Below are 24,622 nucleotides of genomic sequence, written 5' to 3'. Positions count from 1 at the left end.
TGGATAATAATGTTTTACAAATAGTGACTGTAAAAACTATATTACAATTTACTTATCACTTTATTATGTGGAAAATAATGTTTTACAAACAGTAAGTGATAACATTTTAAATAACGTTTTAGTTAAAAATACGATAGATATGTTTAGTATATTTGTAAATGTAATTCGTCACAGGTGCATTTTGTAAACGTAAATCATCACATGCGCAGTTTGAAAGCGTTAATAATTATTATAATTTATTAGATTTATATAGCGCCAACATATTACGCAGCGCTGTACAATAAATAAAGTTACAGACAATGATAACAGGGGTGACAGAACAATACAGGTAATAGACAATAGATACAACAATACAGGTAATTGCAAAAAGATACACAACACAATGCAGACAGTAGTACAATGTCAGATCATAAACTGGAGTGGTAGTGGTAACAAGTTCCAAATTCTGGGTAAAGTGCACACAGTCATGTATGATACACAAGGGGAGAGGGCCCTGCCAAAGGCTTACAATCTAGATTCTAGAGGATCTTAATAATCTCTGGGCGCCCTTTTTTTCCTGTTCAGACAATATTTAATATGGGAGTAAATGGCGGTGCCCTTTTTGTCCACTTGCCTCATGCGCCCAAATTTCCTGCTTCCGTTTGGGGGGCCCCATGTGAAACTTGCATCGGGGTCCACAGCTCCTTAGCTACACCACTGGATATAGCTTATTGCAGTGTCACAAGCAGGCAGGGATACACGGTCTAGGATAGGGTCTAATTTGACTGCTTTGATTTCCTTTGTATACTCAGAACTAAAGCCTACATGTAAGTGTGCATGCCTACATGGGACAGTGATTCGCTTAGTAGAAAAGCCATGAAAGCCAGAGGATAAGCAACTTCAAACAATCGGCCTGCTCCAATATTAAATAAGAGAATCCGAGATGAGGATCAATTTTTTATCCCTTTTATGACCACCCATTCAGGCCTTAAAGAGACTCTGTAACAAATTTTTCAGCCTTAGTTCTTCTATCCTATAAGTTCCTATGCCTGTTCTAATCTGCTCTGGCTTACTGCAGTCTTTCCTAACTGCACTGTCTCTGTAATAAATCAATGTATCTTTCCTCTGTCCTGTTTGTCGGGCTAAGGCTTGATTGTGTGGAATGTGCAGGGCTGCTTGTGATTGGTAGAAGCGATACACACCCTCTGCAGGCCCCCTGCATACTCACACACTATGCTTAGCTAAGCCTATTAGAAGCTGGTTAGTTTGTTTGTAAACACTGCCTAAAACTGTTAATTACAAGCCAGGATTGCAGCAGAGAGTGGAAGAAACAGCACAGAGGGGCACAGGAGAAAATAATGAATAGAATGGTATGCTTTTTATTGTAAGAATATTAGAGTACAGATTCTCTTTAAGATCAGAGGAATTTAAGTGTGTGGTGTTTCTTTGTATATATTTCCCCACATTTCCCCACCTCCCCTCTAATCAATTTTGTTGCTTGTCTCTGCATCTGCTCTAAAACTGTAATATCCTTCCTGTAATGCTGTGTCCAGAACTGAATTCCATATTCCAGATGCGGCCTTACTAAAGAGAAATATTATACTACTAGCATCCCGAGTTCTCATTTCCATTTTTAAGCATCCCAAAATGTTATTTGCTTTAGCTGCAACAACTTGGCACTGAATACGATCACTTAACTTGTTGTCAACAAGTACTCCTAGGCCCAGAGGCGCAGCTAGAGCTTTCAGCGCCCCGGGACAAAGACTATTAATGCGCCCCCTAAGGAGGGACCTGCGGCGCACATAGTGAAACAAAAAAGAGAATGTGGGTGGGGCTAAATATACATGACCTTAGCAGTGGAGTAAAAGGTCTGCCAGGGAAGTTTGAGCTCTGCCATAGTGTTTCCCCCAAAAAATACATGTAATCTGACAGTATTTTAACACAAATACACGTAATTTGACAGAGGTTCCTCCAAAATACAGATAATATGGCAATGGTTCCCCCAAAATAGACATAATCTGGCAGCAATGGTTCACCCAACATACATATAATCTGGCAGCTGTTCCCCCAAAATACACTTAATCTGGCAACAGCGGTTCCCCAAAAATACAGGTAATCTGGCAGCAGTTCCCCCAAAATAGGTGCCCCCAGTATAGGTAACCAGGTCTATAGGTGTCCCAAGTAGAAGTAGCCAGGCCTATAGGTGTCCCAAGAATAGGTAGCCAGGCGTATATGTGTCCCCAGTATATGTAGCCAGGTGTATTTGTCCTCAGTATATGTAGCCAGCAGTATATGTGCCTAGTATATGTAGCCAGGGGTATATGTGTCCAGTATATGTAGCCAGGGGTATATGTGCCTAGTATATGTAGCCAGGGGTACATGTCCCCAGTATAGGTGGCCAGGGGTATATGTCCCCAGTATATGTAACCAGGGGTATAGGTTTCCCCAGAATAAGTAGGCAGGTCTATAGTAGTCCCCAGAATAGGTAGCCAGGTGTATAAATGTCCCCAGTATAGGTAGCCAGGGGTATAGATGTCCCCAGTATACGTAGCCAGGTGTATAATTGTCCCCAGTATAGGTAGCCAGGGGTATAGATGTCCCCAGTATACGTAGCCAGGTGTATAATTGTCCCCAGTATAGGTAGCCAGGGGTATAGATGTCCCCAGTATATGTAGGCAGGGGTATATGTCCCCAGTATATGTAGCCAGGGGTATATGTAACCAAGGTTATAGATGTCCCCAGTATATGTAGCCAGTATAGCTGTCCCCAGTATATGTAGGCAGGGGTATATGTCCCCTGTATATGTAGCCAGTATAGCTGTCCCCAGTATATGTAGGGAACTTCTCCCTCCTTCCCTCACCTTAGGGCTCCTCCTCCCTCGCTCCCCCCTCCAGATATGAGCGGCGGCGGGCGGGCGGCAGAACACTTAGGCAGGGAACACACTTGACTGTTTTCGTGCGTGTTTTCTGCACAGAAAAACTGAGAACTCATGATAATCATTGGGCTAGTTTACACTCACTATGTTTTTTGCGTGCAGAAAAAAAGCCTGACATTCTGCATGATGACTCTGCACATTTTGCCAGTTTTCTCTATCAATTGCATTAGCTGCTGGGAAAACACGTGTGCGTTTTCCTGCATAGAAACACACTTAGTGGGCAGAAAAGGTATGCAGAAAAACACGCGCAGAAAACTGAGTGTGTTCCCTGCCTCACCCTATTCCCAGCGAGGCTGATCTGTGCTCAGCTACTCTGGTCTAGTCTAGAACAGAGTAGCGGCGCACTGATCTTTCTATGCGTCGGGAATAGGTTAAGTGTTCTGCCGCCCACCGCTGCTCATATCTGGAGGGGGGAGTGAGGGAGGGGGAACCCTAAGGTGAGGGAAGGGGGGAGAGGACCCAACTTCCCCACCGCTATGCCTATCCCTCCCCCTTCTCTGTGCTCCCCGCTGGGAAAAAAAACCAAAAAAAAAACCTGATGGTCACGGCCGGGCGCCCCTAGGGACCCAGCGCCCGGGTGCACATTACCTACCCCGCCCACCCCCAGCTACAGTGGGTTGCAAAAGTATTTGGCCCCCTTGAAGTTTTCTACATTTTGTCATATTACTGCCACAAACATAAATCAATTTTATTGGAATTCCACATGAAAGACCAACACAAAGTGTTGTACACATGAGAAGTGGAAAGAAAATCATACATGATTCCAAACATTTTTTTACAAAGAAATAACTGCAAGGTGGTGCGTGCATAATTATTTGGCCCCCTTTGATCTGAGTGCAGTCAGTTGCCTATAGACATTACCTGATGAGTGCTAATGACTAAATAGAGTGCGCCTGTGTGTAATCTAATGTCAGTACAAATAGAGCTGCTCTGTGAGGGCCTCAGAGGTTGTCTAAGAGAATATTGGGAGCAACAACACCGTGAGGTCCAAAGAACTCACAAGACAGATCAGGGATCAAGTTATTGAGAAATTTAAAGCAGGCTTGGGCTACAAAAAGATTTTCGAAGTCTTGAACATCCCACAGAGCACTGTTCAAGCGATTATTCAGAAATGGAAGGAGTATGGCACAACTGTAAACCTACCAAGACAAGGCCGTCCACCTAAACTCACAGGCCGAACAAGGAGAGCGCTGATCAGAAATGCACTCAAGAGGCCCATGGTGACTCTGGACGAGCTGCAGAGATCTACAGCTCAGGTGGGAGACTCTGTCCATAGGACAACTATTAGTCATGCACTGTGCAAAGTTGGCCTTTATGGAAGAGTGGCAAGAAGAAAGGCATTGTTAACAGAAAGCATAAGAAGTCCCGTTTGCAGTTTGCCACAAGCCATGTGGGGGACACAAAGCAACCATGTGAAAGAAGGTGCTCTGGTCAGATGAGACCAAAATAGAACTTTTTGGCCAAAATGCAAAATGCTATGTGTGGCGGAAAACTAATACTGCACATCACTCTGAACACACCATCCCCACTGTCAAATATGGTGGTGGCAGCATCATGCTCAGGGGGTGAATCTCTTCAGCAGGGGCAGGGAAGCTGGTCAGAGTTGATGGGAAGATGGATGGAGCCAAATACAGGGCAAACTTGGAAGAAAACCTCTTGGAGACTGCAAAAGACTTGAGACTGGGGCGGAGGTTCACCTTCCAGCAGGACAATGACCCTAAACATAAAGCCAGGGCAACAAAGGAATGGTTTAAAACAAAACATATCTATGTGTTAGAATGGCCCAGTCAAAGTCCAGATCTAAATCCATTTGAGAATCTGTGGCAAGATCTGAAAACTGCTGTTCACAAACACTGTCCATCTAATCTGACTGAGCTGGAGCTGTTTTGCAAAGAAGAATGGACAAGGATTTCAGTCTCTAGATGTGCAAAGCTGGTAGAGACATACCCTAAAAGACTGGCAGCTGTAATTGCAGCAAAAGGTGGTTCTACAAAGTATTGACTCAGGGGGCTGAATAATTACGCACACCCCACTTTGCAGTTATTTATTTGTAAAAAATGTTTGGAATGATGTATGATTTTTCGATCCACTTCTCACATGTACACCACTTTGTATTGGTCTTTCACGTGGAATTCCAATAAAATTGATGCATGTTTGTGGCAGTAATGTGACAAAATGTGGAAAACCTCAAGGGGGCCGAATACTTTTGCAAGCCACTGTACGCCCCTGCCTAGGCCCTTCTGCAAGTTTGATGTCCCTATCTGTATCCCGCTTATTTTGTATGGTGCTAGACTTTTGGTACGACCAAAATGCATGACTTTACATTTTTAAACATTGAATTTCATCTGTTATTTATGTGCCCATATAGCCATCCTATGCAGATCCTTCCATTATTCCACTATCTATCCAAGAGCTGATAATTCTGAACAATTTTGTATAATCTGCAAAAATAGCAACACTGCTTTCTACTTTATCTATTAGGTCATAAATAAATGAATTGAAGAGCACTGGACCCAGTACTGACCCCTGTGGGACCCCAATGCTAACAGTCACTCATTTTGAATATGATCCATTGACCACAGCTCTTTGTTTTCTGTCCAATATCCAGTTCACTCCTTATCCTTTTGTAGTTTGCTTTGTTTTCTGTATGAAATTCAGTAATAAAAAAAATAATAACATGGAAATGTTTTCTTTTGATGACGTAAGCATACAGCTGTACAGTATCTACAGTACTCACAGTATCTATTTGATAAATAGTACAAAGACAACAAAGCAAATGTTGAAATTGACAAATATTATTGTTTCCTGAAAAATATATAGCCAGGGGGCTTATTCTAGATAAAATGAGACCCTGGGCAAAAGTTAACATGAGGCCCCCTGAACCCCCAATATATCGGTATTAGGCGCCCCCCACCACAGATGCAAGATTAGGTGGCCATTGTTCCTCCAAATCCCCCACCCATCCAGAGAGCAGCATTGAGTGGCATTTGTCCTCCCCAGATTGCATTTGATTGTGCCCCCTTCTCCCCCATCCTACCCAAGCCCCAATTTGCTGCAGAGTGCATACAGCAGATCGTTCTTATCTGTCTGGCCAGTGCACTCCCTATTTTTTCCTTCATTTCTCTTCCATCTCCCACTAGCAACGTTGTGATTGCAGAGCTGATCACAAAAGCTGCATGCAGCAGTTTAGCAGCGATCCCGGTGTGATCGCATCAGTACCTACAGTAGCCAAATTGTGATCACACTAGTAAACCGTGGCACTTCCGCGATTATGCAATGCGCGAGCACTTTGAACTTTTTCAGAGCGCCCATAGTGGGCCCCAGCCCTTAGGCCTCATTCACACCTAAAATCGAAAACGCAAGCGTTTTGCGTTATTGTGCGCTTTTTCCCCCCTCCCTGCGCTCCACTGTGCGCTGTGTTTCTGGTAAAAACGCTTTTCTAAGCGCTTTTCCAGAGCGGTTTTGTAATTCACTCCCTGACGCAAGTCAGGAAGTGAACTCTTTGACCCGGAAAAGAACAAATACAATGTATTTATTCTATAATAGCGAACGCAATCACCGCATAAATTGGTTTTGTGAGCGTTTAGCGCTTTTCCTATACCTTCCACTATAGCAAAAACGCCCCAAAAATGGTACAGGCACCGCTTTGCTGACCACACAGTGCACAAACCACGCTAATATGAACCTTCTCATAGAGATTCATTGTGTTTTAAGGGTGATTTTAAAAATTGTCTGTGCTTGAAAAAAGGCCCGAAAACGCCGCTAGTGTGAACAAGACCCTACAGTCTTTTAGTCTTTTATGGGCCATTTCAAGTTTTTTTTATTATGTTGCTGGCATAAAATTGAAAATAAATTTTATTTCATATAACAATATAAAATTTGTCAGTTACAACATTCGATATGTTGTGTTTTAGGGTCTCATGGAAATCATTACATTCTGTTTTTGTTTACATTTTAAATGGCGTCGCAGCTGTTTTGGAAATGGGGTTGTACATATGGTTATTTCAGTCGAATAAGTAAATAATGTGACAACATGGAAGAAAATGCACAGCACTGTGAGATCAGATTATCTAATAATACACATTAACCAGTCATTTATTAGACTCATTGTTCAGACTTCCGTTCCATTCAATGTATTTTTGATCACTGTAGGAGCAACTACTATGGGTCTCTACTGTGTTACTTATAAGCAAAACACGTCTTTCACACAAATAATTAAAATATATATAAAATAGCATTCTGCCAATAATGCAGAAAACCGAATAAAACCAGTATGGCTTTCCTTACATTTGATTTTCTATATACTTATGTAAGAAGAACAGTGGGGAATTTATTTTGAAGCAGAGACATGTATATCTCTAAATAACATGGCTGCACATATTAATTTACATGATCAAAAGCATCTCGTTAGACCTGGATCAATGGCAGAACATCTATCAGCAAAGACTGCTGGTGAGTGTCGCTGTGCTGACTGTGGCTTTACATGAGCTTTACTGCTGTGGATTTCCGGCCTGTTTATATAAATCAAAAAAAATAAGCAGCTGGTAATGCATTATGCACTGCTGATAAGAGTGTTTAAATTGGAAAAATGATTAAAGTGACAGCTGAATTAGCAAGTTAAAGTCCGAACCTAGTGAAACAAACTGGCCTGTCTGCTGCTAAGCTATCCGCTGACAAGTAAATATTTTACATAACATGTTAGGAGGCCGGATCGGATCATTAACAGCAGAAATGATTTGCAGCGCAACACTTCATTGCATTTTATAGGCAGACATTTCTACAGCTGACACTAAGCAGTGCGTGTACATAAGATGTGTGTGTAATATGTGTGTGGGGGGGTATGCCGACAGGCAGGGGTGCAGAAATCACTGGGCCCCCATGCAACATTTTGGATCCCCCCCCCCAAAAAAAACAAAAAACAAAACAAAAAAAAACAAAAACAGAACAACAACAAAAAAACAAAGAAAACAACAGAAATTGGAAAGGCAGGCCAGGCAGGATATTAAAAAAAAAAAAAAAAAACTTCCAGTTTAGGTAGCCAGGTATAGGAACCCCCAGTATAGATAGCCAGGGTATAGGCGCCCCCAGTATAGGAAGCCAGTTATAGGCGCTCCCAGTATAGATAGCCAGTTATAGGTGCCCGCAGTATACAGTATGTAGCCTGCTATACGTGCCCCCAGTATAAGTAGTCAGCTGTAGGTGCCCCCAGTATAGATAACCAGTTATAGGTGCTGCAGAGTTATGTGGGAGGAAGCAGTGGGCACACACAGTGGCCGAGAGGGGGGCCCGACTCCTCCCTCTGTCACCTCGGGCTCCCCTTCAGAGCTACCTTCTCCAGAAATGAGAGCAGCGGCAGTGGGCAGGGAATGCGGACTCACTTCATGTGTGATAACTGTGTGGTTCCAAACCACTGCATGTAAGGATCAGTGGCAGGGGAGTAACAAAAGCCCTTCCAACCACTACCATCAGGGGTGGAGCTTAGGGGGCCAGCACTTGGTGAGGCTCAATCCACTTTGGGTGGGAGGTAGGTGTTTGCAGTGGCCCGGACATTTTTTCCTGGAGGGCACACTAAATTCAAGGACTGCACCTGGTTGGATGGTGGTTGCCTTTCAGTTGTTACTAAATTAGATAAAAGGTTGCGCAAGTGCCATTCCACCACCATCTCCAGCCTCACATGATGAATGCCACGAAGGCAAAGAAGCCAATGCACTGGCGAAGCCTGGAAGTGAGAAAGAAACTAGTGAGGGTCTCTCTCCACGACATTTCACTGTGCCCAGGCTCTAAGTCATCTTCCTAACTGATGGATTATCCTGGGCTGGAGACCAATGGAAATCACTAGAACATGTGAAAACCTGGCTTGAGTATATTAAAAATTATCTGCGTCATGACTTTAGAAACTGGAACTGGATGGTGTGAAGGAACCTCCAGGAACCATAAAAGGAAAACCAAAAGCCAACTAGTGTAGAATGTAAAAAAACTGAAAATAATATGGGACACCGGGGTACAGAAATCAGATGCTTGCTCTCCTATCTGTCCACATCGCTGCACTTGCTCGCTCTGCTGTCCACGTGATTGCTGTAAACCAATCACAGCTTTTAATTTACTTAAAACGGAAAGGACAGGTCTGGTCTTAAAAGAGGAACTGTAGTGAAATCACATAATGAATAAAATTGCTTATTTTTTTACAATATTAATTTATAGATTATTTAGTCAGTGTTTGCCCATTGTAAAAGCTTTCCTTTCCCTGATTTATATTCTGAAATTTATCACGGGGGTGACTGTCACAGACCGCAAGGCCGGTCTGCGGGCGGGTCAACCGATCAGAGTCAGAAATCCTCTCACACAGTCATTTTGCTCATCACGAAGGGTAACCTGACTTCTCAATTTGATGAACTGACTCGCGGAGGGAGTGTTCAGACGCCAAAGGATTCACCACACACATACAATTCAAAGATCTGCCACCAAGCGGGTTAAACAGCCCGCTACTTTAATTATGCTAATTTCGAGAACACTTTCTTGACCCTTAGCAGTATGCAGGAACTTGGGTCAGATCTTTATACCTGGGCCGGGTTCTCGCATACAGGTTATAATGGTACACTTCTATTAAACACGGTAGCAGTTTCAGGAGAATAGGTACGATTGTGTATGTTCAGCAACAGGTCATAACCGCTAAACGATTTTTTAAATGTTTAATAAGAAAAATGCATTACATACAGTTATATACACCAATTAACATATACACACAAAGCTTAAAATAAAAGGGATAAAATTAGAAAGTTCTTACTTAGTTACGGCTGAGCAGTCCATTCGGAGAATGAAGAAAGAGTCCAGTTTAAATGAGCTTTAAGAGTCCTTGGAAAAATGCATGCATCGGTCCCTCTGTGGAACACATGTTCCAAGCTCTTCTTTAGCAGATGAAATGCTGAAGGACAGGGGCGGGCTCGGCTGGACCCATATTTATACAATCTTAGAATTGGGGCTGTGTTACCTCCAAACTAGGTGGAGGGAAGGTGGGGTTATCTCCTGGCAGTACGGTTGCCACCCCCAGACTCAGAGCAAGAAAATGTACCATTTATTAATAATCTGTGTGACTCCGCCCCAGATTGGCGCATCGCAATTCCGAGGCTATATTCATAAGCGTCCTGCGACCCTGTATCAAATGAGGCTACACATGCCTATTCTATCGCATTCGCTCTACGCAGGCTGAATAAAGCAGTCTCCCTACTGACTCCTGAAAATTGTAATTCGGTGGAATTACAGAACTGGCTTATGGGTATCCGAAAATGTAATTTTTGTCTTTCTGTGACAAGCCTATTTTGTAATACAAATACATTAAAGTTTCCTTTGTTTGAGTCTACGAGTTTGGAGGGAATCTCTTATCTTACTGGTTGGATCTAGTTTCTGGGACATGAGCTGTGCAGCAAATGGCTCTCCCCGGGAGGTCGGGCTATCTGTGAAATTCCTTGCTGACCTGACACAGGACATGGGGGAAGTTACTGTACTCTACTTTTAAGAGAAGAGAAGGAAAAGAAAGACATTTGTTTTAATATACACAGGACTAACAGTAATGGGCTGGACCATTACGCAAGTCGTTGGCGATTGCGCACGACTTTCCGTAATGTTCGTCACAGTGACATCTTTAGTTCTGTCAGGTGATCTGTACGGAGTGTTTGTTTCTGAGAGTTCTATGCACAGAGGGATAATCTGCTTGATTGGCAGTTGGAAAAAGTGTTATTTTCCACAATGCAACAAGGTTCACAGACAGGAAACTGTCAGGACCCTGGACATGACATTACATGGGAGGGGTTTCAGCACAATATTAGCCACAACGACTCCTTAACCCCCCTACACCCCCCCCAATTTGGATGAAGTTAAAACCTGGTAAAAGTTTCTCTTTAAAGGATCCGGAGCCGTCTGTTATGGAAGAAGTTAAAGTTGACATGATAGTATGCACATGAAAACAGGCACTACAGCCTGACATTGGTTTGTGCATAAGAACAATTAAACTTTAGTACTGCAGAAATAAAATAGCACTAGACAAGGACAGCATTCTTTTTTTTTTCCCAGCTGCCACACAGACTACTCTTGGTCAAGTTAGCTGCCCTTTTACTAGCTTGTTTGACTCAGAGCCTTAAATAGACCGCATGAGAGAAAGCATTTGGACTGTATCCCACAAAATGTTTTTCCTTTACCTAAATATAAGGACGTGGGAAAGCAGCTCACCCAGAGGGGATCAAACATATCCCCATTGTCAAATCTAGTCTAGAGATAATATGAACACAGAAACTAAGTTGTAGCTGGCAGGGGTCCATAACATGATGGCTTCAGTAAAAATGTAACAGTGACAACCAGTTCCACTGGGAAGGAAAGGTAGCAGCCAATTCCCATGATATTTATTATATCCATTTAGCATCCCTTCATTTAGCTTTGCTGAGGGAAACACAGCACAACTCTTCTGTGAGATCTTGGAGGCGCATGGAGTTCTGAGAGAGACCTTAGAAGAGTTTAACCAGGAAAATGCATCTTTACAAACCAAGCTACAGCGATATACCCAACCCTAAACTTGGGGGGCAGAAGGCTAGTGACTCTGCCTGCAAGGGTAAAAAGACAAATGCTACCCCTAAAGCTTGCCTGCCGCATCGCTGTTGGGCAGTGACACTGAACTCCAGCATGGAGCAGAAACGCCTAGAGAGGTTTGTGAACGTCCATGGGCTGTCCCTCAGCGAGACAGTTAAAGCCGAAACTGGAATGATGTACAGGTAGTCTTTCTTTACTATTGTGTAATAACACAGAATAATCACATTTTTCCATCCACTTGAGAGTTATCATGAAAGATAATTGCTGATTAATTGTTGTGGGCTGTTGCATTGTATGCATCACTCATTTACTACCTAGGTTTACTGAATTTGAGTGATAATATGTGTAGTCTATCTAAACTAATACATAACACAAAAAAGGATCTGCAAACAGTAGCATGGAGCAACTAATTCGATTTCAGTGTGTTAAACTCTGATGACTGCAGTAAGTTGAGACTCTCTTCTCTGTGACTTTTCAATAAGACCTGTGGCGTAAAATGTATTTCTGTTCAGGTTTCCTGTCTTACGCATTGATGTAAATGTTTTCAGCTACTACTTATAGACTCTTATAGCTGCACTCATTTGTTTACTGATTTTTACTGCTTCAAGAAAGTATTCTTAATAAACTTCTAACACTTGGAATTGGCAGTGTCGTGCTTTCCTCGAGATGTGTGCCTCTTGGTGTTTCTGGGTATCAGCGTGCAGTGCAGTTGTATAAACTACTAATCAAGGATCGGAGAAATAGATGACATTTACCTCGCCATTATGGTCACTAACATATGGGTAATTTTGTGACCAGTGGTATTTGTGAAATGCAAAAAAAATACTTTTTCATAGACCAGCAAAATGGTGCTCTCTTACCATGGACTTGGACATTAACAGTCTCAGGTGACACTGTAGTCTTTCTAAAAAATGAGCAATCTCATCAAATCAGCACATACTGCAAGGACTAAGGGCAAACATTTTTTTTTAGATTGGCCCATACAAAGTACAGCTATTTCACAAACAGACATGTGCCCTTATTCAATTCACATTTTTCTCCTAGGAGATAATTTTTCATCTTCCGCTTAAAGAGAACCCGAGGCGGGGTTCTGACAATGCAATCCACGTACAGAGGCTGGGTCTGCCTATACTGCCCAGCCTCTGTTTCCATCTCAATCCCCCCTAAGTTCCCCCTGCGCTCTGCAATCCCCCATAAATCACAGCCGCGCTGTGCGGGCTGTGTTTACATCTGTACTGTCAGTCTGCTGCTCCCTCCGCCTCCTGCATAGCTCCGGTCTCGCCTGCATCCCTTCCCTCCAATCAGTGAGGAGGGAAGGGACGCGGGCGGGGACCGGAGCTATGCAGGAGGCAGGGGGAGCGGCAGACTGACAGTACAGAGATAAACACAGCCCGCTGCGACACGCTGTGTGTCGACAGCGCAGCTGTGATTTATGGGGGATAACAGAGTGCAGGGTAGGCTTAGGGGGGATTGAAATAGCACAGAAGCTGGGCAGTATAGGCAGACCCAGCCTCTGTATGTGAATTGCATTGTCAGAACCCCACCTCGGGTTCGCTTTAAAATAACTTTTCAGCAATTTGCTATTGAAAAAGTACCAAAAAGTAAAGGAGAAAAAGTACTGTCGAAATTATATTGAGTACTTTTTTGCTTTCCTTGTGTTTTGAGAGAACATTTGAAGATTTTCAGGCTAAAACTATGACAAACTAGCTGAGGGAGAGCATTCCAAAGGAGAGGCGATGCTTGTGAGAAGTCTTGGATGTGGGAGTGAGAGGAGGTGACAAAGCTAAAGGGCAAGAGAGTCTCCTGGGAGGAGTGAAGGTCCTGGGTGGGATGGTATCTGGAGATTAGTAAAGAAATGTAAGGAGGTGACAACTTATGAAGAGCTTTGTATGATAGGATGAGGAGTTTAAACTGGATCATTTGGTTAACCACTATATGATCGCATCACGCCAGTTGTCATGAACGTGGCGGCTCCCCCAGGACCACGTAACGCCAATTGGTGTCAAGTCTGAGGGGGCGTGTTGTGCAGGAGATCGCGCACACCGATGCATGTACATCTCCGCTTGAATGACAGAGCTTTGCTCCATCATCAGTCTCCCAACGGCGTACGCTGCTAGGAGACCGTTAGGCGGCAACTATTTGGACTGTACAGCCCTGCGATCTACGGTAGCACTGTACTGGGGACAGCTATGTTACTCGGCTGTCCCCCTGGGAGGCTCAGGAGTAGAGATGGCCCGAACGGTTCCCGGTGAACTTCCGGGGTTTGCGATCGCTGAAAACTGCGAACTTTACCGTAAGTTCGATTTGCCCCCATAATGCATCATGAGGGTCAACTTTGACCCTCTACATCACAGTCAGCAGGCACATTGTAGCCAATCAGTCTACACTCCCTCCTGGAGGCCCTCCTCCCCTTATAAAAGGCAGGCAGCGTCAGGCTTTTCATTCACTCGTGTGCCTGCAGTAATTAGAGAAGGGAAAGCTGCTGCAGACTCTCATAGGGAAAGATTAGTTAGGCTCTTGTAGGCTTCTTAGCTTGCTCCTTGCTGATTCTTATTGCTAAAAAAGCACCCCTCAACAGCTCTCTTGAGAGCTAATCTTGTTCTTGTGATCTATTTTTTGTGTGTGTGTGTGTCCCACTGACACTTGTGTTGCATAGACAGCCTTGGTAATTCCTACTGTGTGTGCCACTGCCAGGCCCAGCACATTCAGTGACTACCTGTGTGTGTGCCAGGTGCACATTGTAGTACCCATTACTGCATATACCTACCTACTTGTTGTTCACAGTGCACCCACCTACCTCTGTGAGCTGAGTGCACGCAGTGTCTTTGTGCCTGTCTGGTACCTGTCTGTGTGTGACAGGTGCACATTGTAATACCCACTGCATATACCTACCTGTTGTTCACAGTGCACCCACCCACCTACGTGAGTGCACGCAGTGTCACTGTGCCTGTCCGGTACCGGTCTGTGTGTGACAGGTGCACATTGTAATACCCACTGCATATACCTACCTGTTGTGCACTGTGCACCCACTCACCTACGTGAGTGCACGCAGTGTCACTGTGCCTGTCCGGTACCTGTCTGTTTGTGACAGGTGCACATTGTAATACCCACTGCATATACCTACCTGTTGTTTACTGTGCACCCACCCACCTACGTCAGCGCACGCAGTGTCACTGTGCCTGTCCGGTACCTACCTGTTGTTCACTGTGTACCCACCCACCTACGTGAGCGCACTCCGTGCATACCTGTTAACTGCACCTGTGTGACTGCACATTGTATTAGTCAAGTTAGTGCATACCTTTCACTTAATCCCCCCGATATGGACAAAATGGCCAAAACAGGCAGAGGTAGAGGCAGACCTAGAGGAAGGCCACCCGGTAGGTCTGTGCGAGGTCGTGTTGATGTGATTTCGTGCGGCCCAGGCCTAAAAGTACAGTGCTCAGAAGAAGGTACGTCCCATCAACTCCCAAGATTGTCAGAACGTGGTTGACTATTTAACACAGAACACCTCATCTTCTGCAGCCACCAGCGCTACTACAAGCACCACAGCCGCTGCATTTGACAAACAAATGTTTGTAGTTTTCAAAGTTCGCCTCCCCATTGAAGTGTATTGCAGTTCGTGAACGTTTGCGTGAATCGACCGTTTGGCGAAGGTTTGCAAACCTAAAATTGGAGGTTCGGGCCATCTCTACTGAGGAGCGATCGGCTGTCATAGGCTGATGCCTATGACAGCCGATCACTGTCATTGGCTGGCGGGGAGAAGGGAAAAAAATACAAAAATAGGTAAATATATAAAAAATAAATAAATAAATAAATACACTAAATAAATACACAATAAATAAATAAACATTGGGGGAGCGATCAGAACCCACCAACAGAAAGCTCTGTTGGTGTGCAGAAAAGGTGGGGGGGGGGGGGGGGGACTCATTTGTGTGCTGCGTTGTTTAACTCTGCAGTAAGCTTTTAAAACTATGAATTTACTGTCAGAGCTGCGCTGCCTTTGCACCCCTATACACGGGGATAATGATAACGTATGCACACTTTTATTGCATTAAAACAGCCTTATCAGACCTTACTGCAGCCAACAGAAAAATGTCTTATGTCCCTTTCAGACCTTACTGCAGTCAAGTCCTCTCAAAGCAATGTATCCAAAGTCCAAACTTCAACACCATTACATGTGGGATCGCTGCTTCACTTTTCCAGAAATGAACAACAATATATAGCACTGAGCTGCACTCCCCAGCAATTCCTATAAAACAAAAATTGTATTGCACATAGCGTAATTCTGTGATAAAAATCCACAAAACACCCTGGTGATAGTGAAAATGATGCACCACTCATGAATCCTTTCCCCGATTTAAATTGCGTTCACTGGATTATAGCCACCTCAAACATCAGGTGGATCTAGCACATGCGTTTAAACAACCACTGGCACTTGTAGACTCTTCAATCCTTCTTTAATATTCCACGTAAAAACTTTATAGCATAAAACACATAAAACATAAAAGAATCATAGCTTAATATTGTTTAAGCAGAGAAGCTCGCCTGCGCACAGATTGCGCACTCACGTATGTCGTATTGTTACAGTGCACATCAATTGCATCCTAGCAGCGGGGTCTGTCCTGGCACCGGATCGAGGAATGACGGAGTCCCATGTCCCCCTAGTTGCCTCTGGCCGCCTAGGTCTCGCTCCTATGCTCCCTTCGCTTGCAGATAGTGACCGATTTTTCTCAGCAGTAGTGACGTCAGACGCACTGGCCGTAGCTTTTAAAACTGCAGAGCCCAAAATGGTAAAAAAATAGCCTGGTCACTAGGGGGCTGTAAGCCTACGGTCCTTAAGAGGTTAATGGGTAGCCAATGGAGGGATTGGCAAAGAGGAGTGGGAAGAGAGGTGGATGAGATGTGCAGCAGAGTTCAGTAGGGAGTGGAGAGGTGCAAGTCTGTTTTTTGGCAAACGCAGAGTAAGGTGTTAAGGTGCCCATACATCAGGCGACTTTGGCGTCCGATCAACCAACCAATTAGATTATTATTATCGAATTGGTTGAAAATCGGTGCCACCAAGTGCAGGCCCAATCGACAAGGTGACCAATTCCGCCCGAAATTGGTCGCGTTAGTCGATCACGCCTGGTGCCAAAGTTGGTTGATCGGGTGTGTGTGGCGGTACGGCAACCAATATCGGAATGAACTACAAAATCCCAGCCGTTGCTGCCGTAATATATAAATGTACCCCCACCTGGTGCATTTATACATTACCTGTCCTGTGTCAGGCTCCGCGTAGTGTCCGTAATCTCTGGGCGGCCTCCATACACGCCAGTGGCGCATAGCGTCTAACGGCGGTGAGTGTACAGAGAGCCGCCTAGAGGTTGCAGACACCATGTGGAGGCTGACACAGGACAGGTAATGTATAATGCACACATGGGGGCACATTTATACATTGGGGGCAGCAGCGGGGTGGACACAGTGGCCTCAGCCGATTCCCCGAAGATTTCATGCTGAAATCGGACGGGAATTGGGCTGCAATATAAGGGCAGCTTCAACGAAGAGACAAATTTATCTCTGTTAGAGATAAATTTGTCTCTTTGTCAAATCTGCCCATAGTCTTCTGATGTATGGGCACCTTTACTGTAGTCAAAACGGGATATGATTAGAGCATGTACAAGCATTTTAGCAGCCTTGATGACTTATGTAGATATGTTTGAAATGAAAGTAGTAGGAGGTAGTTAATGTGTTAATATGTCATCCACATGACAGTGCAAAGTCCAGCGTTACCTATAGAGAGCGAGCTTTATAAGTTGAGATCATTGAGTATTTTTTACATTGAAAGTCTCTATGGGTGAAGAAACAAAGAGAGAATGTGAAAATATCACAATCTTTGTTTTGTTGAAAATACCAATTTATTTCCGAAAAGGAGAATGTTAAATTGCTCCTCCTATTCCTACCCCTCCATTGTCATACAGTTAAGCCAGTCTAAATAAAGCTTTATTAAAAGCTCTATAACATGTCTGCCTGGGATCAGTGCTGCGGAATGCTTATGATTTGATTTCAGTAGTGGGCGAGTTGCCATTTCCCAGATGCTTTTAATGAGAAGATATTAGAGACCTACGGAAAAAAAGATCCAGAAACTGAGAGCGGCTGCTGCTCCGGCAAATAATTGCGATAGCGCTACAGATTCTGTGATGTGATGATGGAAGGGTGGGGAGGTCTGAAGAACTTGTTTTATCTGTGGATATGGGGGGAGGTCCCATAGTTGTGAACTGAAGTACTCCCCACTAACAGACAGGTAGATAAAACTAGGTGGCAAGTCAATGATTGGTTATATTAGGAGTAGCCAGTACCATCCTCAGCAACATCTAAAAACTACTCATTTGTTTTAGTCGACTCATTCACTTTTAGTCGACTTTTGCATGCCAACTGTGTTTCTCAATCGCTACTTCTTTCAGCTGTTGCATAGGCATATTCAAAGCTTCACATGTGCTTTCTCTTCATCTAAGCTTCGGTTGTCCCCTTCTTCTTTTGCTTTCAGTTTTTCCGCTCATCAGGATTTCTCCAAAGAATCCAGTCTTCTCATTATGAGGGTTGATTCACTAAACCATGCTATTTTATAGCACACGTGTTAGGAAATAGAGCATCGTGTTAGGAAGTACATCGTAACGTCGATAACACGTGCGCAATGCAGATAGAGTTTGGTGAGTTCAGCACGCATTGTGCCGCGTTAACGTGTGAAAACCTATGTTTGCACGGCCGTGCTATGCATTAGCACGGTTTAGTGAATCAACCCCTATGTGATTAAAGTATTTGAGTTTTAATAGTAGTATCAGTCCCTTCTAGTGAACACTCTGGCCTTATTTCTTGGCTGGTTAGATCTTCTGGCAGTCCAGAAGACTTTAAATATAGTCCAACTTTCACAGCCATGTTACTACTGGGAAAACCATAGTTTTAAAAATAACCTGTAATGAAAAAAAAACAACCTCTGGGGGATACTTACCTCAGGAGGGGGAAGGCTTCCCCCATCCTCCTCCATCCCTCCGTTCAAGTGCCAGGGTCCCCCGAAATGTGGTGAGGTAAATATTTACCTACCACGATCCTGCGCAGGCGTCCTAGCCGCTCTTCATTCGGGTTAAGGTAAAAATAGCTGAACCCAATCGATCCGCTCTACTGCGCAGGCAAGAGTCCTTTTGCGCCTGTGCAGTAGAGCTCAGGTTCGGCTATTTCCGCCTAGCCCGCACCAAGAGCCGCTGTTGTGCCTGCACTAGAGCCCGGCGTGGTAAATATATCATCCCTTGTCAAGCTTGTCGCGGAGGATTGGCTGAGTATTGGGGGGAGCCAGCGCTGGATTCCCTGAACCTACAGGGGAGGGGGAAGCCTCATTGGGACCCTGAGGCTTCCCCCTCCCGAGGTAAGTATCCCCCAGAGGGTATTTTTTTAAATTACAGAGTCTCTTTAACTGATCTTTGTTTGTAATTGATATTTCCACCATTTAGTATCTTGTCCAAATTTGCCATAGCTTTCCTTTAAAACAACGAGCATCTCTTAAGGTGCCCATATTTCTAGCGATGATCGGCAGATTTGACCAAGAGACAGAGTTCTCTCAGATCGAATCCGATCAGAGAGAGATCTGTTGGCTGTCCGTACACCGCAGGCTGATTCCCAATCGATTTCAGCATAAAAACGTTCTGGAATCGGCCTTGTGATAAAGCCACGCCCCCTCTGGCTGCAACTCCCCAAATGTTTTATGTGCCCCCCTAGTGCCCAGGCTTTTATACTCTACCTGTCACGCCATCCCTGAGTGTCTACACTGTATTTCCGTATTGGCGCCACATGAGACTACCAGCATATAGCACGTGGGCATGATGTCACACACCCAATCCACATGCAATATGCACATAGTCACATGATGCGCCCATGCGAAAGTACAGCGGATACAGTGGCAGTGACAGACAGCGGGCAGGGGTTTCCATCGCATTTGTCATTCATAATTATCGCATGCCATTACCGACACACACCTGTGTCATCACGTCGGCCTGAGATTTTCTAGCATGTCCGATTGATAATTCAACCAATTTTGGCCCAAAATTAGTCGAATTGTTGGTTGGCACATATTTTTATCCGATTTGATAATAATTATCAAATCGAATGGTCGATCTGCCACCAAGTTGACAGAAGTTTGGTCTCCTTTAAGCCCCATCTAGACGGAGCGATCCGGTGGCTCGATTAGCCACCGGATCGACTCTTCCGCATCCCCGCGCGTCCCTGTCGCGTCCCCGCTCGTCCGCGTGTGCGTCGGATTCGATACCCGTTCGTCCCCGCCGGCGCCGCTTATCTTCCGCTCGATTCCCCGCTATTGTCCGCTCGCTGGGAATCGAGGAGGGAATCGGCCGCAGCGAGATCGGACCTGTCGGATGTTATCAATCGAGCCGCATCAGCAGCTCGATTGATAAGACAAATCGTCATGTGATTGCTCCGTCTAGATGGGGCTTATACCTCATGGCTGCAGTCACCATCTGTAGAGATCTTCAATCCGAGGAAGATGAAATCTGAAAACTACCATTCATCCCCCCCCCCCCCCCCCCCCCCCCCCCCCAAAGCTGAATTCTGGTTGCTTTGGGTAACTGCACACCATCGTTCTTCTCACTTCCTAATTTCTGCAGCCTCAGCAACTGTACCTAGAAATTCTGTCAGTGATCTCCACAATGGAACAAGAGACCTTAATCTTGAGTATGGTTTTCTCACCCTTTGATGAATGCGCACTGTAGGATACATTTCTAACCTCGATTATAAACAAGGCAGCCTGTATTGTGTTCAGCAGCATCGCTATGGATTCCGCTTTCTGATGTAACTAAATTCTAGCTATTGCTATTGTTAGCATGACATGAGTTCACTTGTATACCTGAATAAATCATTACAACAAACATGTAATCCTTACCCATTGTTAGACAGCAGTGCATCATGGGAGTCCTGGCAGCCTGCTGATTAACCTCTAAACCTAGTTTAAGCTTTCATTGTTGCGCTTTGTTTTATTGTTGAATCTTTCCTGACCATAATTGGATGGTAAACAGCTGTAAGAAATAGGAATCAGATATGTCATTCCTCGGTGACAGTATGCGCTACTAATACGCCTTATGAATCGTATGTGAAATATATCATATATATATTGGCACTGTGTCCTACAGAGGCTCTGCAGCTCATAAACCACAGGGAATTATATTGTATCATTAAACTTTAGCCAAGGCCAAAATAGATTTTTACTGGTTACATGAAGTGCTGGCCAGTGGAATGCAGACTGGGTCTTATCTTAGCTATAAAGAAACGCATTAAGGGCCCCAAAATAACAAAACTGGCTCTGTACAATAGTATGCTTTGATGGGTAAAATACCCCCAATCCATTATCCCAATAAGATGCCATGTCTCTTCCATAGATTGGTCCCTGCTGTGAAGGGACAGACCCACTTTTGGAAGCAATTCTCTTTCTGCCCCTAAAGTCCCTCTTCTGAGGCTGATGTAAGATCTATATGAATATTTTTTTTCTACCTACTAAAAAATAGTTGTTGGGGCACGGTTTTTACCTATTCTGATGCCATTTCCACTTCATCTTACCAGAAAAGCCATGTGGCCAGCAGGGGAAGACGCATCTGCTCTCTTGCTTAGGTGCCCAATTCTCCCTATGTTTGGCCTTAGTTCCTTGCTTATCTCCATTAAAGGACAGGTCCGAGCAGTAAAAAAAAAAAGTTTAATTACTCACCTGGGGCTTTATTGCAGATTGTGATCTACTGCAGGGGAGAATGGCAGCTCTGGCTGACAGAGGAACCGTGGCGTGGGACCTTACACATTTCTAGGGGCTGGATGAAGCCCAGGGGAGTAAAACATTTTTTGGTTTTTTTTTACCGCTTGGACCTGTCCTTTAAGGATGCTCATTCGAATTCGGCAGAATTTAAATTTCCGTATTTCCTATCGGAAATCAGCATTCTCGATTGGAAAATGGAAATCGGATTTCCGCAGAAAAATTTGATAATTTTAGCCCAATAATAAAATTTGAAAGCATTGGACCAATGCTGAATTGTTCTGCAAAAATTGGATTACTGCAGTAATTTTAGACCAATCACGAGGCTTGGATACTACCAAGTATTTCTGAGTCTTGTGACTGGCCTAACATTTCTGTGGTATTCCGATTACCGCGGAGAAATTCTGCATTCTCTGATTGGTCCAGTTCTTCTGAGTCAACTCTGAAGTATTAGGCCAATTAGAGAGTGCAAAAAATGACAACAAAACTTGACTCATCTGAATTCAGAACTCAGAAATTCGGAAATCAGAAATCTGCAGAATCGATAATCAGCATTGGCAGAAATCAGAATTTTAGTGGAATTGGAAATTGTCATTTCCGACCATCCCTCAGCTCCATTTGCTATTGCAAAGGGAGATTAGTAATGGAAGAGAAGGCCTTTGTGAAAGAAGAAAAGGTACTTATGTATTATCCCGTCTGGAAAGTTTGGCAGTTTTTTGCTCTGTTCTGTTTTCTGCCCCAGGAAGATCTGACCATTTTTGGAAGGCTAAAAGTCCCGGCTTTCTGTTGCACTGGTTCCCTGGGTATGGTGCTCAGTTCCCAAGTTATGGGGTTTTGAAGGAGGGGTGTCCCTTGAACTTGGCTGCAGAAAGCGCAATTACAGAAGTACGGGACGAACCCGACATGATGATAAACAGCAAACCCGGTAGGTCTTCTTCTTCCTCGCAGCAGAAATTTGTGTCTTCAAAACTTATGTCAAGTGCCCTGGGTCTCTCATTACAGAAGAAGGAGCAGCACAGCTATGCACCCTCGTCTCCTCTACTGGCATGGGCAGGAGACTCAATTCCACTGTGCTCTCTGCAGCAAAGTGCAGGGGACACCCGTCGCCAAAACCCCCCTAACTTGGGAATGGGGCATCGCATTGACTCGGGACCCAGTGCAAAGGAAAGCCGGGACTTTCAGCTTTCCAAAAATGGTTAGATCTGGCTAGGTGATCAAACCAATTTTTAATAAAAAGCTGCCAAACTTTCCAGACGGGATAATACGTAAGTACCGAGGAAAATATGTGTTTTGCTTATGAATTCTTCATGACTTGCCTGGAAGGTGTGAGTGACTGACAGCGACAGGAGGTATGTTGGGGGAGAGACTTTTGTTCAAATATGTGTGCTAAAGAGTAACCATCTTATTCTCAGAAAGTTATAAGGTACAATGCAAATAAAGAAACATGATTGACTGCCTGTTCACTGCTGGTCACTAGGGAGGCTCAGCTGCAGTGAGAATCACAGTGAGACCTATTCTCACTATTTTATGTGGGCCTGCATCACAGTTGCTACCATGTGGTGAAGTGGAAGTTGGGTAATTTCCAGCTGACAAGAAGTGGAGGAGGACGTGCAAGGTGGCCTCAGGTTATCGGAGGGGAAGAGCCAGGTACATGTGATCTATTGCACTGCTACTTACATTCAAACACACCTTTTTTATGTTTTTGTTAAGAAATGAATAAAAAATTCTGCAAGAACAATAACTTTAAATAAGCATTGCGTATGACTAGCTTAAGCCTCTGTATCTCAACATAGAATGGTTATTTCTGACCACAGCAACCAATTTCACTTGTTCAAATTACTATTGCAGCCTTGAAAAAAATAGATTTCTAAAGCATTTCATTAGAGCAGATTTATTAAAACCAATACAAAGTGAAATTATGCAGATCTGATGCAGACATGGAGCAGCTGCTCAGATTGACCAATCAGAATCCTTGATGTAGATATCCTCCATTTTTGCACCTGTTCTGCTCTTCCAGTTCTGTTCAACTCCAGTTTTCCTTTTACATAGTTGCTTAGAGCTTGTTTGAAAATCATGCTGACAGCTGATACTGCTTATTGACCTGTAATTGCTAATGTAAGCACTCTTTATAAGTGCGTGGTTCTTATTCCAACAACTTAAGGCCCTGCACTTATTAGATTCAAGTCAGCTGAGGGGGCTGATAATGACCGCTTGCATCAATGATCCAGTGTTTGTACAGCAGCCGTCTGGCCAGCGATCCGGTGGGCAGATCAACTCACCTGAGTGATGGCCAATAGATTTGTACTTGCTGCTCACCCCGCCAGCCATGTGACGCTACTTCTGCGCCGCTCCGTTGCCCCACTACCCCACATTTCAACAGAGCAAGCTGTAACCTGCAGGCAGGGACGGATTTACCATAAGGCACTGCAGGCACGTGCCTACAGGTGCCTACTGATGGAAAGGCGGCTCACTCCCCTCCCCGAGCGCCTCCCTCCATTCTTCCCTATGCAGACTCCTGATGAGAGTGTAAATGAGAAGTTACTCACACTGCTCTTGGCATTCCACTGACCAGATCTCCCTTCAGTCAGGGGCACCTCTAACTACTTAATACTGAGGTTCCTTTAGCTACCTAATACTTGGGAGTACCAGCTACCTAATATTGAGGGAACTTCTGGATACCTAATACCAGGCCCAGATTTACCTCACAGTAGCCTATAGGCACAGATGTCCTGGCACCCTAGACTTCCCCCTTCATGAACCTACAAACCCCCACCAAACTGCACTGCAAGTGTGCTGGCTGGTCCAGCTGTCACTTCTCCCTTACTTTCCTTCCCCCTCATAGGCAGCCACAGATGCCCCTTAGTATTAGGTAGTCAGTGGTACCATCACCTGAAGAGAGATTTTGTCAGAGGAATGCCAAGAGCTGATTGATTAACCTCTCATTTACACTCTGCCTGATACTCTGCATAGGGAAGGAGGGAGGGAGGCACTGGGGGAGGGAAGTGAGCCGTCTTTCCACCATCAGGCGCCTGTAGACATGTGTCTACAGTGCCTTATAGTAAATCCGGCCCTGCCTAATACTAAGGTGCACCTGTAGCTACCTATGATGGGCAAGGGAAGTAACAGAGAAGTGACAGTTGGGACAGCCAGCCCAGCACACTTACGGTGATGTTCAGCGGGGGTTTGTAGGTTCATGGAGGGTGAAGTCTACGGTGCCTATAGGCTCCTGTGAGGTAAATCCGGGCCTGCCTGCAGGCTAGCTACATGTCTGTCCAATCTTGGTACAGCGTTGTTGCCCAAGGGATCGTGTCCTGATCCCCGTCAGGATAACTTCCATCTAGCGTCTGTATGGG

General features: G+C 44.5%; 1 protein-coding gene across 2 annotated transcripts in view; it reads left to right on the top strand.

Annotated features, from left to right (window-relative positions):
- The window catches only part of KCNAB1 (potassium voltage-gated channel subfamily A regulatory beta subunit 1), a 555,572-nt gene that overhangs the window by 34,044 nt on the left and 496,906 nt on the right, over positions 1-24,622 (top strand). Inside the window, exon 1 of one of the 2 annotated variants that reach the window (XM_068280852.1) lies at positions 11,417-11,673. The exons of the other annotated variant lie outside the window; for it this stretch is intronic. Coding sequence (XP_068136953.1) covers positions 11,432-11,673 — 242 coding nt within the window. The 5' untranslated portion in view covers positions 11,417-11,431. Of the gene's footprint in view, positions 1-11,416; positions 11,674-24,622 lie in introns of those variants that run through there. 2 annotated transcript variants of the gene reach the window in all.

The sequence above is a fragment of the Hyperolius riggenbachi genome, chromosome 4 (assembly GCF_040937935.1).
Source record: "Hyperolius riggenbachi isolate aHypRig1 chromosome 4, aHypRig1.pri, whole genome shotgun sequence".
NCBI classification, from domain to species: Eukaryota; Metazoa; Chordata; class Amphibia; order Anura; family Hyperoliidae; genus Hyperolius; species Hyperolius riggenbachi.
Note: the sequence above shows the minus strand (reverse complement) of the source record. Positions and strands in the feature narration are given on the sequence as shown.